Source organism: Bombus vancouverensis, chromosome 10, assembly GCF_051014615.1.
Source record: "Bombus vancouverensis nearcticus chromosome 10, iyBomVanc1_principal, whole genome shotgun sequence".
Taxonomy (NCBI): domain Eukaryota; kingdom Metazoa; phylum Arthropoda; class Insecta; order Hymenoptera; family Apidae; genus Bombus; species Bombus vancouverensis.
In genome coordinates, this window is record NC_134920.1 from 5,521,297 (window position 1) to 5,540,873 (window position 19,577).

At 41.4% G+C, this 19,577-nt stretch overlaps 1 protein-coding gene across 2 annotated transcripts in view; it reads right to left on the minus strand.

Moving 5' to 3' along the window:
* The window catches only part of LOC117157804 (uncharacterized), a 187,530-nt gene that overhangs the window by 81,178 nt on the left and 86,775 nt on the right, over nucleotides 1-19,577 (minus strand). For both annotated transcript variants that reach the window (XM_033336075.2, XM_076622114.1), the window contains exon 2: nucleotides 707-1,239. In XM_033336075.2, the coding sequence (XP_033191966.1) occupies nucleotides 707-1,075 (369 nt within the window). In that variant the 5' untranslated portion in view covers nucleotides 1,076-1,239. The remainder of the gene's footprint in view (nucleotides 1-706; nucleotides 1,240-19,577) is intronic.

Consider the following 19,577-nt stretch of genomic DNA (forward strand, 5'->3'; position numbering starts at 1 on the left):
ATGTGATCAAATTTACAGATACATTTCGAGATTCGAGATTCGAGATTCGAGATGAGAAGGGAAAGAGTTTTTAATGTTTATGGATTCAAATGTCGAAAGTTATACGATACCGACGTAGCACAGGTTCGAATTTCGCAAACTTTACAAAATTAAATAGATTGCTACGTTACTCGCATCAACTCTCAATACAATGATACGGGGAATGATTCCTCTGTACGGATCGAGAACCGAAGATGTGAAATTAATCTGAAGAAACCATCTATAGAATGATTTAATTTGCGATGTGATCAAATTTACGGATACACTTCGAGATTCGAGATGAGAAAGAAAAGACTTTTTCATGTTTATGGATTCAAATGTCGAAAGTTACACGTTACTCGAGGTAACACCGGTTCGAATTTCGCAGACTTTGCAAAATTAAATAAATTATTACGCTACTCGCATGATTTCTCTGTACCAATTGAGAACTGAAGATATGAAATTAATCTGAAGAAACCATCTACAGAGTGATTTAATTTACGATCAGAGCAATTTTACAGATACGTTTCGGGATTCGAGATGAGAAAGAAAAGTGTTTTTTATGTTTATGGATTCAAATGCCAAAAGCTATACGCTACTCGGCGTGGCATAGGTTCGAATTACGCGCACTTTGTAAGATTAAATAAATTACTACGCTACAATCTTCTCAATAAGTTGACAAACTTACCTTAAGCGTACAATTGTTGTTGTGATTGACCGGTGGATAAGCAGGATGTCCCGGTAAGTGGGGGTGTGGGTGTCCGGGGTGATGTGGATGATCGGTCATCATTCCAGCACCGCTGTGATGATGTCCGTTGCTGCCCATGCCCTGTCCAGGCTGAAGGGAACCATAGGGGGTGGCTGGGTCCATTGATGGCCCATGAGGCGGCGAATGGGGACTTGGTAGGTCTGGGGTTGTTGTGGTGCCGCCACCGCCACCCCCACCGCCTCCGCCGCCAGTACTGTAGCCGTGATGGGGCCCGGAATGATGCGGACTGCTCGAAAGCGAGGGATGATGCGGGTAGGCTGCGGAATGGCCCGGATGGTGGGGGTTCATACCAGCGGTTAAAGCGCTCGCCAGCTTGCTCGGTGGAAAGGGTGGGCCCAATGAGCCCACCGACTGCTTCTCACAACGAAAAACAACAGTTACTGGCCTACGGTAGCTTACTGAACACCGGCACTGTTCGAACCGGATATTTTGTTCCGGCTCTCTACTGCAACCTGAAACGAGAAAAAACAAGGTTATACAGGTGATTCCGAAGGTTGTTTGCGGGGCTGTTTGTATTTATAGGCAATGGCTATGGGTATTGATGGGTAACGTGGATTACAGTTGCAGGTGGACGTCACAGGTTGGAAAGTGTTATAAAGACGAGGTAAGCGGTATTCAAGTTGGTTTATAATGAGTGTTTGACAAGTTTTAAAGGTATAAGATACGACGTTATGGCAACCGGTGATGCCACGGTAACATTACGCGTTAGGTCGTGCATTAATAGTCACTAAGCCACATGGATGTACGAGTTGTATCATGATATTTATTAGAGAAAGCTTCATAAAAGTTATTAAAATTACGAGCGGAAGGTCTGCGAATGGCTTGCTATCGAACTCGTACCAAGACTTTCGTAGCCCTGACTTTCCTTCTAGAATTTTCAAAACACTCTATGTTATGTCGCGTGAAACGGTCCGTGCGACGTTCTTCAATCTCTGGCCGTCAAGGCCCAAGCACCATTAGACAGACCCTCGATAAACCTAAGGCCCCACCATAAACCGAATCTTATTAGCTTGCAAGAACCTTTAATCCTGCAAATATTTTCGGTTTATAGCTGGTACTTAAAAAAGTCCTTAGGTCTATTGCATGTTCTTATAAATTCACTCCTAACGTTGGTCATAACCAATCCGCATCGCAGATCGTTACCCTCACTTTCCTGACGAAAAGTGTGAGCAACGAATCTACGTTCTTCGTTCAAAGGGCACACCCTTACCGAACTCTCCTCCATATTACATAAGAATGAACTTCACTTCTACGACATCAGGAGGGTCAACTCAACTTTTTCTACTACACTAGACTTGTTCCACAGTAACATTCAACAGACAAATCTCATCGGTTAGTCTACATCAACTCGAGTCAGAGGACAGTGCGCAAGTAACAGCAAGAATCTCCAAGTCGAAGATAGTCAATCGACAGAAGATATATCCTCACCGTCGTCAATACGAAAGGAGTCTCAGGTCGTACTCGTTCGTAGTTGTTATTTCAAATACGCAATCTTGTATCACACTGAAATTGTTGGATCATTTAAAATATATAATAACCTGTTAATAGCAGCGGTATATTCAATCAACCACCTTTATTATCTCACTAGAAATAAGGGATCGAATGATTCGTGGCGTCGATTAGTCAAATCGTAACGGGAATTTACGACTCCCGTTGGCGCGTTTTTTCGAGATCGTGTCTCCCCGCGAACGTCCGAAAGTTCACTCTATAAAGAAAGTCTAATTACCACCAGAGTCAATAGTATCGATCAACACATTCGATCGGTCATCGTTACGAAGAAGTTGAAGCAGCCTTCGAAACTTCTTTCATAAGAGGACGGTCTGGCGAAAAATCTCGAAAACACACAATGTTTAGGCCGAAACAGTTTCCGAACTAGTCGTAAAGACGACCGCCGCATTGCATACTGCGATGAAACTGTACTGGCTGATATTAATTTCACCGGCGGCCGGAGTTCCGTGCAATTTTATTGGCCCTTAAGACGACGCGCAACGATTTCATAATGTCTCTCTCCTACCCTCTTCTTCTCCATCTCTGCCACGATTCCAATGAAACAGCAGTTCGTAGCAAAACGATTCGTCGGTGAGGTTCGCGAGGGAAAACGTAGGGAAGGGGGTGGTAGGAAGAGAGACGGATGATGGACCTTTTACGACAGGGCAATTCGCGAAAGAGTTCGTCCGTCGAAGGAATATTTAAATTCAATCCGGATACAACGGTAGTAAAGCATCACGGTTCCTGCAGATAGAGTGAGGGAAACTAGAGGGACGAAAGGTGGTCGAACAGAGGTGGTAAACGTGGCCTTGTTCACCGTTTCTTCTTACTTCTGTTTCCTTTGTTGCTTCTTCTGCCCGTACCAACCTCTCTTTACCCCCACAGAACCACACGATAAAGACGTGCTCGATTGTTATTGTAACTACAGACATCAAGGAATACTGGGACGATTGGTATAATAAACATTTTACGAGAATCAGTGCGATGGTTTGTTTATCGAGCTTACGAGTAATTATAGTCGAACGACTAAGGGCCATTTCGAAGTTTCTAATTTACATCGTGAAACTTGTCTCGTTCATTTAGATTTTCTCGATTTATGAGTTTTAAAACTTGAATCAAGTTAAGTCACGTTACGGGTTTAAACTTTAGATATTAACTTAGAGTATTAGGGTGATTGACAAATGGTCTCCAGCTTTTTTTATTAGATTTTTTAGAACTAGGTTGAAAAGTATTTTACTTTTCAGGCAATTAGTCGACAGAAGGGAAACGTCGAATTTGGTGTAACGGAGGATTTATGTTTCCATTTCGTGGCACTGCTAGATTTTTTGCGGCTGATGTAGGCGTGACGTCAAAGATCTAATTTTCCCAGCTATAATTAGAATAGCGGCCCGGAAAAACGGGGATTCAGGGAAATCGATAAAAAAGATAATTTCGATCGGGACGTTCCCCAATGGGAACCACGGACACCGGAAACGAAGCGTCCGCTGTGGCGACGAGGAACAAAGCCTGCTCTAATTACACACCTTTGTGATCTTTTCCGGTATCCAATCGGATCTCCTCGTTTTCCTCGCTCTTCGCACGATTAATCTCGTTAACTCATCGCCGTTAACACCTTCTAGTCACGAGCCGACACGTGATATAGGTGTTCCTCGAAAGCAAACGATTCATCTTCTAACCATTCCACGATTCCTATGAAATCTAACACGGTTATAAAGATCCTCTTCATAGTTCTATCTAGTGGTTACACGGAAGAAAATTAGAACAGAGTGGGGAGCTGACGTGGGTTATGGTGAGGCAAGTGACCTTGAATAATGAGATTTCTTGTTTCAGTCTATACTCTACGACTTATAATTCTAAAATCATCCTACCTTAAATTTTCTTTAATTCTCATACAAACATGAAGTAAGATATACGTAACACGAAAAAAGTCTGATTAGAAGTATAGTACAAAAACGAACAGTTAAAATTATAAAATTATCGTTGAGAGTAATTTTATTGCATGGTAGCCTGAGTTTAACTTTTACGTCATGAAATATCTTATTAGGCTGGTTATAATTATCAAATAAAAATAATGTAGTTTCTTAAAATTATTTTTCTTAAGCTTCGAACAATCCAGTTTACACACCTCACCCTCACAATTGAATCTTCTCTTTCCAGAAACACATACGTATTCCACGAAGTCGTTAACAGTAACCTCACCAGACCCGGTTAAATGGGCGGTTTCAAAATTTTATTTAAAATTGTACGTTCATTGTTACTTCTCTTGTTCATCGAACTTTATGTAAATTCTCCTATATTAACAAAAATTGAGAAACTGATTAATCAGATAATATAAGAATTTACATAAAGTTAGATGAACAAGAGAGGTAACAACGAATGTACAATTTTAAATTAAATTTTGAAACCGGTCATTTGACTGTGCCCGGTAAGCCTAGCGTCAAGCCCGAGAAACACATTTGACGAACAATGGCTGTTCGATTGGTTATCAAACAACCTCGTTAACGTCGGATAATCCCGCACAAAGGTGAATAGGAGGACTAATTACATTAAGAGGCGACGAGTCGAAGAATAAGAGGGAAGAGGGCGCAAAAGTCTGGTGACGACGATGAAATGCAAATGCTTGGTGAATTTTTGGTGAAGGGGCCAAGTCGGCATTAGGATTCATAAAACGAGCTGACCTGTCCCTTCGTTAAGGGCCGTGAAACCGGCGTGCGACTTGCCCGACACGCCCACCTTAATTAACAATAATCTTCCTTCCTGGTAGCTCAGCGGGTGTCGCTTCGGGACACGATCGCCGACCTATACGAAACTTCTGTCTTTTTGTCCGGGGCCGGATAACGAGTACCTTTTCTTCTCTTCGGTCGCGCCACGTCACCCTATTTTGCCCGGTCCCTAGCATTAAGAATATAACGGTGCCCGGTTCCTGACCGTTTTCTGGAGAAAACTGCGCGTGAAACGAACCTGCGTTGCTCTCAGATATATTCTCCATGGAATATCCAATTTATTCTCTTACAAAATATTTTCACCGTTCGCTTGTTCAGAACCTGGTAACTTTGTTAATTCGATTTTTTACAGACAGGGAAGTTAAGATTACAAGCGTGATGTGGCGAGTATCGTAAGGCTCGGTTGCGTGCGTAAATAAAAGAGGTGAGAAAGTATCGCTGTTCGACACGTGAGGCTCATCGAAACGAAGCAAATTTCAATTTTATATGAAACACAACGTACCATGTAATATTTCCCTGCTACAATTACGTATATACATTTGTGAGATGGGTTTAATACGTAGAACACTGCGAATTATTGAAATGCATACAACAGTCGTGCAGAAAATAATCGAAGAGTGATTGATCGACTGAGTAGCTCGAGTGTATAAATACAACTAGAGAGAGAGAGAGAGAGAGAAAGTTGGAAAGAACGATTATACGGATTCCCTGCGTTAATTGCAGTTTACTGTGACTTTTATCACAAATAACGCGCGTCAACTAGAAAAAAATTACTTGCAGACGAAACAGAGTCTATCGCTATCCTAGATCCTTTAGATTTGTATCCTCGAGGGAGAATAATAGCGTGTTCCGTTTCAAACGAGCTACCTACTACGTTCCAAGTCCCTTCTAGCAACCTAGTGAAGAATGAGCAGTGGCCAACGTTAGGTATAACGAACACCGAACAAAATTTCGTCGCGCCATCACGTTGCCCGATTCGAACTTCTTCAACTTCATTTTGAACGGTTTCCCGTGAAAGTTGTGCGATGCGGTTATACTGACCTCTTCTTTGTTGCAGTCGTGTGTACGCGGCTTAAAAGAACGCGCCAGCGCCCTTAACGTCACGCAAGAATAACAATACTTCGTTAGAAACTGCGTTCCGACCTTGCTATTCTTCAAATTTTGCATCGATATTCCTCGCGATAATTAAAATCACCGTCAAATTCGGAAAGAAGACAAACGTTATACGCTCATCATACATAAGATTTAATTTACGATCAAACATTTTTGTAATTAACAATATAAAGTACGAGTGGAAGTACAGTCAATCAAATTTAGATCCAATTAACTTCCTTCACTCTGAATTAGATTTCATCTTTCTCGTTGATAAAGTAACCTCACACCCTATACCTACTATTCTTAGGGCTACAAACAAAATCGTATCTTGACGAGTCGGTACTTTCGTGCGATTCCAAAAAATCCACCGGAAACCATCGAATCGTAAGAGATTACCGGTTCTTCATCATACATGGAAACAGGAGTCATTGCGCCTATTAAAACGAATTACAAAGGCAATCGGAACGGATGCAAGGTGGAAGAAAGAAAAGAAGAAAGAAAGATATAGAAAGGAGCGAGAAAGTGGAAGGTGAATGACGACGCGGCCGAAGCATTTTTACCGGATTTAATTATACGGACGTTTGAAAATCTCCCGGGGCCCGCAATATTTATCAGCCAATGTGTACCAGGGAGGAAATTAAATTCAAAGCGAGACATCGAAGGAGTCGTGCGTCCCGTTGCGCTACCACCTGCCAGTTTCTCTATCTACCTCTTTCTCTTCGCTCGTCACATAATCTCTCTTCGTTTCTTTCACCACCCAAACCCTCCCACTTTTCGTGTTACATCCAATTAAACCTCGCGGTGTTACACGTTAATTTCAATCTTAATTGTTAACCATTAATTATTAACTACCGGTTGGGCTTATCGGTCCATCTAGACAACAGGAGCGTTTAAAGTGAACGATTGTCGATAGACGCGTGTATCGGGCGAAACGATCGATGAAACTGCATTTCAAAATCGCAAGTGTGTCCTGTTTAAGGGTTGAATCTTCTTGCGATAATGTCATTTTTCTTTGAAATTTACATAGAATTATGTTGATTAAGTCTTTGTATTATTCTAAGTTTTCTAATTATTTTAAGTTAGTTTTCAAAAGATGAATATCCAATTTACGGAACATTGGTTGGTGTAAGGGGTGCTGCAAAAATCGTAAAATAGCATAAAATTATCTTTCAACTATCCTTTTCGAAGGATTATAGGAATATCTAAGTTAATCCTGGCTGAATGAAGAAGATGAACCGTGAAAGGGGGGAAATATCGGTATAAGATGCAACGATAAACGTTATTATCGTACAAGACTTCTTCATAATATTATTATGTAATTGGTTTTCTTTCTGAGCCGTGTTCTTTATTTACAATATCGTTGTATCGATACAACATGGATTCTTAACATAGGTTTTCAAACGTATCGGTTAACTCCAACGGTAATCATTGTTGTGCGAACCTTTGTTCCTTCCTACTTTGTGGAATAATCGCAAAGTAATAATCGCAATTAAATACAAGTAATCGGAGGAAGAAAAAGGAAGAAAGGGACCGGGAGACAAAGAATAATTGAGATATGGGACTGATGCAATCGTTACGCAGATTGGTGCAACGTCATGGCGCTATTAATTGCGAAGAAACGCGCGTGCACGCACAATACGATCGTACGTTCAATCTGTTCCAATTAGTTGCGAGGTTTGTTCATTACGTTCTACGATTATTCGGCCGGATAAAGGCGAGACGGTGACTTACGTTCCAGTTAACGAAGGTCAATGCAGAGGCAGTCGCGCTTGAAGTCTTTACGGCCAGACTGGCCGAGGAAGCGCGGCCAATATGTTGAATCGAACGCACGAACCTTCGTCGACTGGCTTCCTCGTTACAAGTCGTTTCAGAAATGATGCGTAACACGATACTTTGGAAGAAAATAAGTCGACACTGTGATCTCGATTTCTTAATCGAGTCTTTATTCTCGAGAAATAAACCTTGAGGTTGTAATTGAATTTATTTTTAAACATCATAACATTTTTTAACTTGGAAGAATCCTTTTCTGTTCGAGTTATGTGTCTGTACTTATATGGATAATTTATGATATTTATATTGGATGTTGATACACCTGCGAGTAAATGGAATTCTCAATCGGCGTTACAAAGCATTTCAGACTTTGTGTATCGTCGACGTTCGAAATTATTTTTAGGAATTGTGTGCCGCCTTTCAAAATGTCTTAATGAATCTGATTCCTCGTCTTATATTTAGATATGACTTACGCACCACGAGCGCCGCTTACGTAATGTTATTGTCAGCTGATTAACAGCAACGCGTCACAGAGTTTCACGTGACAAGTCTATTTCGAATATTTCCCAGCTTTTTCATTCTCTGAAAGTGAAATAAAGCTTCGATACAACTTGATATTTTATTCTCTGTTCTTAGTTAAGATCGATCGACACCGATCAATTTGCCCCTCCAAATTTCTTTCCCATTCCGAGAGAAAGATTTTCGTTCGAATTCTACGTTTCTTCCAAATAATCACGTATACTACGCGCACTGAAATTACACAGCAGGCCGCCGACAGCAGGATGTTCATTTGGATTCGATGAGATCGTGCTGCCTCTATACTTAAAGTCGAAGTCCAAGTGCGTATTAGTCGAATTCAGGCCGATCGAAGGCACATCTCTAAACGTTAGGGTGTATTGCGTTTCCCATTCCAGCGAAACATTTTGAACTAATTGAGGCCCTGTAAGAAACGTTTTCAGGCTATCGTCGCTCCTTCTCCCCTTCCACAGACGATGCATTAAAATGGACAAGCATAAACGTCGATCTTTGTATTAATACGTCAAGCCTCATCGACACCGGTTGGTATCATACAATTAATCCAAATTCGAGTTCTCACGACTATCATTAAATTCCATAGATCGACGATTATTAGCTATCAAGGAACATTATAGAAACTTGTCGATTATATCTCCCTAAAGTCGTTTCCATGCAATACAAAATTCTCACCTTTCAAACGGATTCAAGTAAGATAGGGTTATTTGAGCTAAATTAAGCTTCGACAGCTTAAAGTTCAACCTTGAATTTTACACGGAATAATTATACCGTTATATTACGAGACTATTAGCTTTTAACAGCCGAGATATCAGTGCAAGCAGAATGATTGGTATCAAATTTTTTCATTTTTTCATTACTAAGAACATGCAAATATTTTTGGCGATATTAATGTATACTTTCATCACGACAGAAATGTATACTGGTACTTCTTATTCGTCTTTGTCATATTATTTTAAGTTTAATTAAATGTATAACATACACTTAATTTTATTAAGCCCTAGTATCAACCTGTTACCGGATCATCCTTTAACCAGAAGTCTCTATAATTGTAAAAACAAGTTAAAAAAATTAAACTGATTTCAAGTAGGTTTTGAATAGATCTAAATATAAATATGACAAATTATTTGTAACAAGAATAAAACGATACATTTGAAATTAAAGGATTCTATAAATAAACATGTAACTATGGCCAAGAACAAATTTAACAAGAGAATGAGAAAATGTTATGTATTTCAGATCCAACAAGGAGAATACAAATAAAAAAATCGACAAAATTCTCTTCCGTAAAATGGCGATCGATATCTCTCTTTTTTGACAAGAAGAAGAAGGAAAAGGAAGATTCGATCTGGAACATCTGGCTCGGGGGACCGTGTTTGACGAAAATCGCGAGATGCAGGATCAGAGGTCTGTTTACGACCCCTGACCCAGGGAGCCCTCGAAATTCGATCAGCCGCGGAAGCACGACGGCCAAGCGATAACAAGATGATAACGAGGGAATACACCGATAATTACCGGAATGATAATGACGAGGAGAACGACGACAACAACGACGACAGCGACGAGAGAGAATGTGGATGGGAGGAGGATGGACGCGAACGTTTCGAACGAAGTGGAGGAGAGAGAGGAGGAAAAGGAGGAGGCGAGGGTAGAGAGGAGAAGCAAGAGAAGAGAGAGGACGATCAGCTGCGATAGGGATAATTAACGATCGCAATCGTACGAAAATGAGGACAGGGCGAGTGCGACGACGACGATAACGAGCGGTCCAGCGATCTTATTAGCGATAAGCGACGATAACGAGGACGCCTCGTTCCATACAATAACGACGCCGTTCCGATGCTTGTAGTGGACGACGAAAAGAATCCCTGCTACTCGAGGGGAGCACAGACTCGCGGGGGTGAGTGGTTGACCGGCAGCCGAAGTTGATCCGCGTGCTACGATTATTATGGCTCCATTAGATCCGTGAAAAAATGCAAATACCTAATGTCTGCAGCATTGCGACCACGCTGAATAAAAGGAGACAAAAAGACTTTCTTTTGGTAAAACAGATCGGGCTGCAGGATCGACGTCAAACGCGTCCACCGGGGTAACGATCATAAAATAAAGCAACGTGTTGTTCGGTGAATATCTTATGAGGTCAATATTTATTCTAATTAGTTCGGTGATGGAAGGCAGGAAGATAGTAAATTGATTTTGTAAATTATTGTAGATAAATTAATGGTGATCCTATACTTGGTGTCACGTAGTGTGTAAAGCCATTTCAAAGATTGATCGTATATACGAAAACGATGAAACGGGCTCGTATAAATTGGTTCAGGACACAACATATATAGTGACCAATTTATATAAATCTTATTGCAGTTCTTCGCCGTTTCTTACAAAGTCCTTATATCAGATGCGAAGAAAAATCGAAACAAAGGAGCAAGTGTATCGCGATCCATGGATTGGGTTCCATTTCCTAGAAGGAAGGATCTAAATCAGCGGACTTCGGTGTCGCAAGAAAATGGTCCGCGGAAGCACAAAGCGAGCCATCGCGGTGAAACAACGCGTCCACCTTGGGGCACGAATCATTTCAAAGTTGTTGCATTCAATGCATAGCCAAGCGATCGGGTAAGCTTTCTTCCGCCGTCAGGATTCCTACATAATTGCACGCCGGGAACGTGGTCCCTCTTTCTCTCTCCCCTTTTCAACATTCTCCATTTCGTTCTTCGTCTTTTCGTTTCACGTTTGCCCGCGTGCACACACAGGCTATCTCGAGGGCACACGGTTCCTCGAAAAAGAGGTCCGTAGGAGTGTACACCTTTTCATTTGACCGCTCTCATAGGCAGAGTATACCTGTAATAGGTGGGCTGTGCGCGGCAAACGGGGAACCCGACTTCGCCCCGGCCCATGGACGCTGCATCTAATTACTATAATCGTCCCCGCTAATAATTAGATTATTTTCAATGTCTTCGAGCGCTGTCCCTCGATGCTCATTATACCTGACTCCAAGTTATCATTATATCCGTTCTTCCGACCGATTCCTCTTTGGCCCGGCCCGGATTCTTCTTTTGTTTGCCTCCGCTACGGTCACGGGGTGAATATTTTTCATAACCCGGCTTTTGTTTCACTTATTTCAGTCGTTCTGTCGCGATTTTTAACATTTTTTTAGATAGAATTTTTAATCTGTGTTGGCGTGGCGATTCTTTGATTTTATTACGTCCATATCTCGGAGTATTATGTTATAACCCGGTGTTTTCTGGTTCAAGAACCACAATGTTTTTCAATATTGGTCATTCTTATAATTAATTTCATATTGCATTATACGTTACAAGATACTTTTCTTCTATGTTATACCTGTTAAGTTCAGGTTAAACGAAATGCTAGTCATCTACTACCTCTGATTTTTGTTGTTTTTTTTTTGTCGTATACATACTTTAGTTATTTTAAGACTACACGTTGGAGTTCTAAAGAGCAGAAAAGGTGCAGAGTGCCGGTCTAGTTCTTAAGGAGAAATGCCCTATGAGCATCAGAGATAAGCTGTCTTTCAACTGTACAGTGTTCATACACAAAGTTTCTCTATCAATATGAGATGCGTCTATTATGCAGTAATATGTAAATTGAAGAAGCATATTTTTAAATGATCTTCAACTAATATTACACTCGTGAATTTCTTCGCTTATAGGATATCCCACCTTTAAGCTACCAACGTACGATGCGTAGTTTCTGATCGTTTCGAAACGATTCACGACTTTAGCCTATAGTCTTCAACGATAGATTTCGCGTCAAAAGCGTAAATTTGCACGTTTCTTGGAGCAGACAAATCGTGGCGAAGATTATATTGTAAAATGGCGGCTGGCACCCGTTCCACGAAAGGGCCGTGAGGGCGCTCGCGACTCTGCGAAACGTTTATTACTGAAAGCAAATCTTCTCGGGCGGATGAGAACGTCCAAGTGGAGGCGCTATTCCGAGATAGTAATGTTTTATTTTATTGTCGTCGGCCAGTTGCTCAGGAATGCCTCTGGACGTTAGCCCGTTGGTGTTTCGCGTTGCGAAACGGCCGGTCGCGACCTGCACCAGGAAGAACGGACTCTTTGCTATCATTATGGACATTCTCTCGAAGCGTTTACGTACCGAGTATTTTGTTGCGCGCGGCCCGGAGAAGACAAAGGACTGAAAAACGACGCTAGAGAAAGAAAGAGAGAAAGAAAGAGAGAGAGAGAAAGAGAGAGAGAGAGAGAGCTCGTTCCACGGATTATCATTTGTTTGTTCTTAAATCAACCTATGAACGATCAAAATTATTATATACATCTTCATCCATAGAAATTACCTAAACTTAAATTCATAGCTCGCTATTCGGCTGTCTAACTCGCTATAATAATTCGCTATTGTTGAAGTGGTTACCACTTCTAAGAAAACTCTACATCTGGTCCTTTTTAGCTTTCTCAAGCACTGAAGCCATCGACAGCGCGTAGACAAAAGACTGCGACGAAGTCAGGCCATAAACAGTAGACAGGCGACGTTGGCTTCGGGGTTTTCAGTTATTAGGTAACACAGCTAACGTGCGGATCTGGACCAGCTCAAATTGTATTTTTACTTATTACACTTCTATAAATATATTTTCTACCTTACAATTTATCCACGTGTTTTCTCTGTTTACACACCGAATAACCTCAACAGCTATATTGACATGCTATAAGGACTCGCTATACTGACTGTCCTAGAGATCATGTTTGTCTATTCCTAACTACATTTGTTATTATAGGAAGTTCGAATGTAAATCCGGTTGACGATTACAAATAACGGCGATAATTATTTTGTCCGGTATTCGTTTACTTTTGAACCTAGTAAACCAAAACAACATTGATATTCCAAGGTACAACAATATGAGTCTCTTCCGATTCGAATCTTCCGTTGGCTCATGTGCCGCTACAACGTAATTACAAGAACGAGATTAGAAAATGAATTATTCACTCTAGTTAAAACTTCTCTCGGAATTTCAAGGATCCAAAAAACTATCCGGTAACAGGTCGCAAAAGGTGATTATTTCGAAGCAATTCGTGGTGTCCCTTGGTGATGTCGCACGTTCACAGGTGAACATATATTATCCCATGATACGGGCGTACATTGGAACACACTCAGCCCCTTAATACGTATTTAATTAAGTATGCCCAACCGGTCGATGGGGCACAGGCGGGGTTTATGGTGGATATCAGTACGGGCCACCATAATTCTCGCGCCTCCACCGACATCAGCCGGTACCAGCGCCACTTATGTACGCGTACCTACCGCGATGGAATTTCATCCTGCCCGTTACGACATAAATCTCCGACGCATTAACGCCCTTGTCAGTCCACCATTCCCTCTCCGTCTCTCGTTCTCCATACTGGCCCCTTAATACGGTCACTCGCGACCTCCAACCATCGAGAGACCCTTATCGATGTCCCCATGCGGTACTTTTTTCACCCTTTCTCCCTCTGCTTTAACATTCAGAGATTTTTCGTAAATATTTTCGAAGAGCCGTTCTTTATTCCGATTCCCAAGGTTCCCACTTAACCCTTGACCTAAGAAACGAAGAGGAAACGAAGGACATGTCTATAAATCAGTCGGTTCGACCATTTGGCACAATGTTGCGTGACATGGTGGATGATACAAGATCTCCTGATTATGATATGTTCCTATAGTTATCGCAATACTATTTATTTACCACGGTTTTTAGTTGTATTTTTCGAGAACTTAACCTCTACCTGAGATGAAATTATAGTGGTTTGCGGGAAACATTGTATTTTATCAATTATTAATAATAGAAACACATTCTATGTGAAAGGATTAAATAGAGCACACGAATTTTCATTATTGACTGAAGCGAGACTTGAAATTAATTTATAGATTATCTACATCTACGGACCAACAGATCTCGTTTTTAAGTTAATACTTTCCAGCCATGCATAGTATATTCTGTGTAAAAGGCGAGTATCGTAAGCGAAAGAAATTGTCATTGTAATTTTGTAACATTGACGTTATACCATTCGGTAACTCTATATTTTGTATAGAAAAATCGCAGTGATCATGTGCACCGTATCGTTAAAAATTCATTAATGTTTGCTTCTTCAATGGACTGGTTTTGTCCAAATTTAAGTGAACCATTCTCGCCTTTTTCTACTCTACTCGGTCTATTGACAAATAAACCTATTGACACAGATAATAAAAAGGATACAGAAAAACCGAGCTTGAAGTATATCTTTCTCCCTTGTACTCACTAAACATTATATTCCTTCTTCTTGCTCAGAGACTGGAGAACACTGTACAAATCTAGCGAATTTCACAGCGACTCACAATCACAAAATCGCAACGAAATTGCGTGGTAAATCAACAAAGGACGTATTTATCAGGATCAGCATTTACTTACGAGACGACCGAAGAAAATTGATTTTCGACGGGCTTAGAAAATATGTACCGAGCACAAGCACAAGCACGAGCTTTCGAGAAAGGAAAAAAAAGTAGGAGACGCGGTCGCGAATTCGTCGAAGGAAGCGTGTACGGTTAAGGATAAAGTGTAAAACTGTTGTGTTTGGCACAGCTGCGAGAGGCTTTCGCGCACGTATTCCACAATACAGGCTTCGACCCCTGACGGCCCCTATAAATATCCAACGGTGGCAGCTTGTTACTCCACACCATGCGAACTTCAAACCGACCACAACACTCAATATCCTTCGACTACTTAACCGGCCGCGCGTTCAATTGCCGAATAATCTACGAAAGAGAGAGAGGGAAAGAGACGTCGACAGAGTAAGGTAGTTTTCGGTAATCTTGCTGTGATTACCTGCACGCCCTTTGGGAACTTTATTTTACCTTCGTCTTTGTCTGTTTTTAAAAGAGGCTCCGGCGCTAGGAAAAACATAAAGTAATCCAATGAATGTTTAAGCAACAAGTTAGTTTAAGCTGTTTAAAAGGTATCCATGTTTCTTTATAATATAGAAGAACTGTTTCACCTTGTCTTAGTCCAACCCTCATCAGACTTAAGCGATTTCTCTTGCAACGATGAATGAGGTGATATAATAGCACAGACTATAATACGGTACAAGTTTGAGCAAATACAACTTAGTTATAATTTTTAGAACAAGGTATATTCCCATTCATAATGAGATCGTACGTCAATATATGACGTGATGTGATGACAATTATGAAATCAACTAACAATTTTAAAGTGACTGAACAAAATAAAAGCAGTGAAATGCATTCAGTTTGTACTAAATATCAGCGGCTATTCTCACTATGCAATCACCTACATATCTAGATATAAATTAAACAACTCGTCATTCTATCTATTCCGATCTATCTCGTACGTATTCTGATAAAACTGAAACTCCTACATGTAATCCTACTTTTCATAGTAAATACAAAATTTCCACACGTGATCCTAATTCAACAAACACATCCATTCCAAAGTATCGTACCCGAAGGAAACAGTAGACTTTATCCTTCGAAGGTATACTCGAGTACCAATCGATCCTTGGCAGTTTGCACCAAGCGCAGTCACCCGATCATCGTCCGAATGTCTATGTTCGATCGTGCCCTCGTTAGTCCACTCAACCCCTCGCAATCTGCCAGGCCAGAAAGCACGCGACAAAATGTAAGTACAAAGACCGTTGGTCACGATGTTTAATAAGAAAATATTTAATCCGCAGCCAGTCCGCACTGCGCAATGTACCACGAAATTAGGAGCGGGCGTCTATCGGTCAAGGTAAATGCGGCGCGCATTAGACGAGCTGCAAGTTGGCCGGGCCACGGAGAGTGGAAAAGCGACAGAAGCAAAGAGATGGTGAGAGAGAGTGAAAGAGAGAGAGAGAGAGAGAAGCGGTAAGGGCGAAAGCGACACAGCGAGGACGGCGAAACGGGAGGTGGTGGGAGCCTAATTGGTCGAAATTAGCAAGTTTAGTCATTAGTGGAGTTTCCGGCGGTGGCGGTGGGTCCACTTGACTCCACTTCCTGGGAAAGGAAGGACGGAAGGAAGGTGTGTACACCTACCATCGGTTACGCGGTGTCTGGATACGCTTCTCTATGTATGTACGTGTGTCCCTTACATATGTACGTATACAGGTATTTGTGTCTACTATAGTTTGAGAACACGCGTTTGTACATGTGTTTGCGCATATGCATATGTGTATATATATACATATATACACGTAAGAGGTTGTATAGGTATGGGTGACACGTATAGTAAGTTCGCACGCGCGCCAGTCAGCGAGCGAGCGAGCAAGCGCGAGCTCGGATACGTCACGGTACACTTCGTGACCGCAAATAACTGTTTCCATTGGAATCCTGCGGTTTTACACCTTACCATCGCCGCGATATCAACGCCTTCACGCATCGTACGTATTTAAACCGTATTACCACAGCCTCGAGTGGGTCACCCGTCTGGTGGACCCAACTTTGCCATGAAACCGTTTCTTTTTCGTTTCGAGACCGACTGGTGATCGAAGACAATTTTGTAGGAAGGAGACAGAGTTGGAAGAGGAATAAATGTATTTTGTGCGAATAAGTATAATCTGAATCTGTTGACGGTCGAAGATGATCTTGTAGCAAATAGTTAGAATTAGGGAAAGAAGAATCGTAATGTACATAGCGGGTGCACGTTTCTTTATAGCCTGATGAGTGTTTGCGACAGGTCAATTCGATAAATCTACCGATACACGGTTAATACGACGTGTATTTAGATTGTATTATCACGGTCCAGTAGGCCAGGATGCAAACGAACGTGGTCCCAATTCCTCGTATTTACTATGAAAACTTTTAACCAACTTTTGGATCGTTGCCCACCCTGATGAGAACGTTTCGCAGCCTAACTACTCGGACTATCGACGACATCCTTCGTCCTCGAATCTAACGTTCAGAAAGCATACTGTCTACTTTATATTACGTTCTGGTATCCATCATGTCTCGTAGATAAGCGAATTTGAAATTTACCTTGTCCCTTTACCTTGCGACTATATTTAGAGAAATCTAAATCAAAACTTAAATTTCAAATCTACGAATTTTTACATCTGCACGTTTACATTACTTAATTTCTCAATTTTCAAATGAACATTTTCTAATTTCGTATGTCTTCACAATTAAAATTCCTATTCTTTTATATCTTCGCACGTAAATGTTTCATTTCTCATATTTCCAAATTTAAACGTTTAAAGTTTCAAATATAAATATAAATATACGAGCTACTTAATTTAAATTCTACTTCGAAAAATTAGGAACTGAATTCTATAGTCTCTCCAGCCTGCTCTAAATATTCGATACACCGTCAATTATGAATCGGTATACAACCAGAAGAACATTCTCGGGGCAATCTTTGCAGTTGGACCGTTGGATGCCATTTTTTAGCGCGTTAATCCCGCGTAGAATTCGGATCGATGCTTAATTCCCCTGTGGCCCCATTGTCCGCGAAGCATACGCACCCCCTGAATCAACAATACATCGTCCACGATCCAGATCCGCTAGCGAGAGCTCGCGCGCGTGTGCACGCGCGGAAACGCACGATCGAGGCATCAGCTGCCGCACGAGGACCCTTAATTATTCTATTAAACAGGTCGCGGACTTATTGTAACGCGTGTTTGCACGCGTGTGCGCGATACAGAGATGCAAAAGGGAGAGATTGAGAATAGGGAGGGGGGTGGGGGGTTAAGTAGTGGCACTGAATGGAGGCATAAATTTATTGTGCCGTGGAGGGACCGAGGAAAAGTTGTTCGCCACGTTTGTATACGAGTTGCGGTATTGTGCGTTCAAACGGAACGTTGGATCAATTCGTCCGGATGCTCTTTTTTCCTTTCTTCTCTTCCTCCCCACACCCACTGAGCTTCGCTTTACCGCTGCCCTGGAGAACGTACACGATCGCGTTTAAGGGATGCCGATCAATTTAGACAACGACCCACTATTAGCCTCGCAGGCCCCTTGTGTTTACGCTGCTCGTTTCTTTTGAGAGATATGTTTGATTTAACTGTCGTGACGTAGGTACAGTAATTACAAAAAGTATTTGCACACCGTCTACTTAATTAATGTAGCATTTACATATTAGCTGATCACCTGATCAGCAAGTACAATATATTGAATTTCGTATGATCTAGTAGTACTTTCGTATGACTGAAAAGATTTGATATTATGAAACTGAAATGTGAAACTTCGAACAAAATAAGGATTGCATTAATCTCCAACGGCACTTTCCATTTTGTTATTTTATTTGTTACTTGTTTGTACTCTCCTCGCATGGGACTGAACATGATTAGCAAAAGATGGTTAAGCAAATCGATATAGGCGGAGGCGACGTTTTTGGAAGTGGCTTTACGATCGTCGTAAAGCGACGTTATGCGTAATTCGAGCGCGTCCCCAGAATTGATCCAATTGGGGTTGGCCAATTCGAACCGGTTCAATTTAGAGGGGACCATATCACAGATTTCTTATCGAGGCCGTTCCAAAGCGAAATTATTGCGAATGGCCTTGAATGAGTACAGACCAGTTTATAATCCCGGCTACGTACCAACCACCGATGCTTCATCCACCGAAATGCTGTCCGTAAAACGCAAAGTGTCAATAACCTATTAAATTAGAAGGAAGATTTTATATCTGTCGTGTAAATATACCAGACAGAAGAAGATATACTATGACATATATTCTACATGTATGCACTAGATATACTACGAAAATATATGTACACGTACTTCGAGATTTCGCATGTGCAAAGGAGCAATACGTAAGATATTATGTGCTAGAATTATCGATCTGTAATATGTTCACCAAGCAGCATCAAATTTAGAAAACATAACGAAGCAATATTTCTGTTTCACGAGTAGATAAAAAGCATCAAACAACTCTTTATTATTCCTTCGAAAAAAACGAAGGAACTTCTAAAAACACTCAAAGAGGTCTCTAAACTCGTTCCAGTCTACTCCGTGAACCTCCTACAAAGAAGCGAAACACGAGATAGAAAAACTAAACTGGAGGAATGGTTGGCACGGGGGCAGTCGTTTTACGGCGTTTCGATCGGCGGAGCATCGCAAAATCGCCGTGCAATTTTCTTTCCCGCGCGAGGAATATTCGCGTTGTAAAGAGGGGCAACTGTGGCTGCTGCGAAAGGAAAAGGGCAGACAAGTACCGAGCGTTCTCAGCGGCCACGTGATTGGTCGTAAACGCCAAAAATATGCGCCGATTGGCCG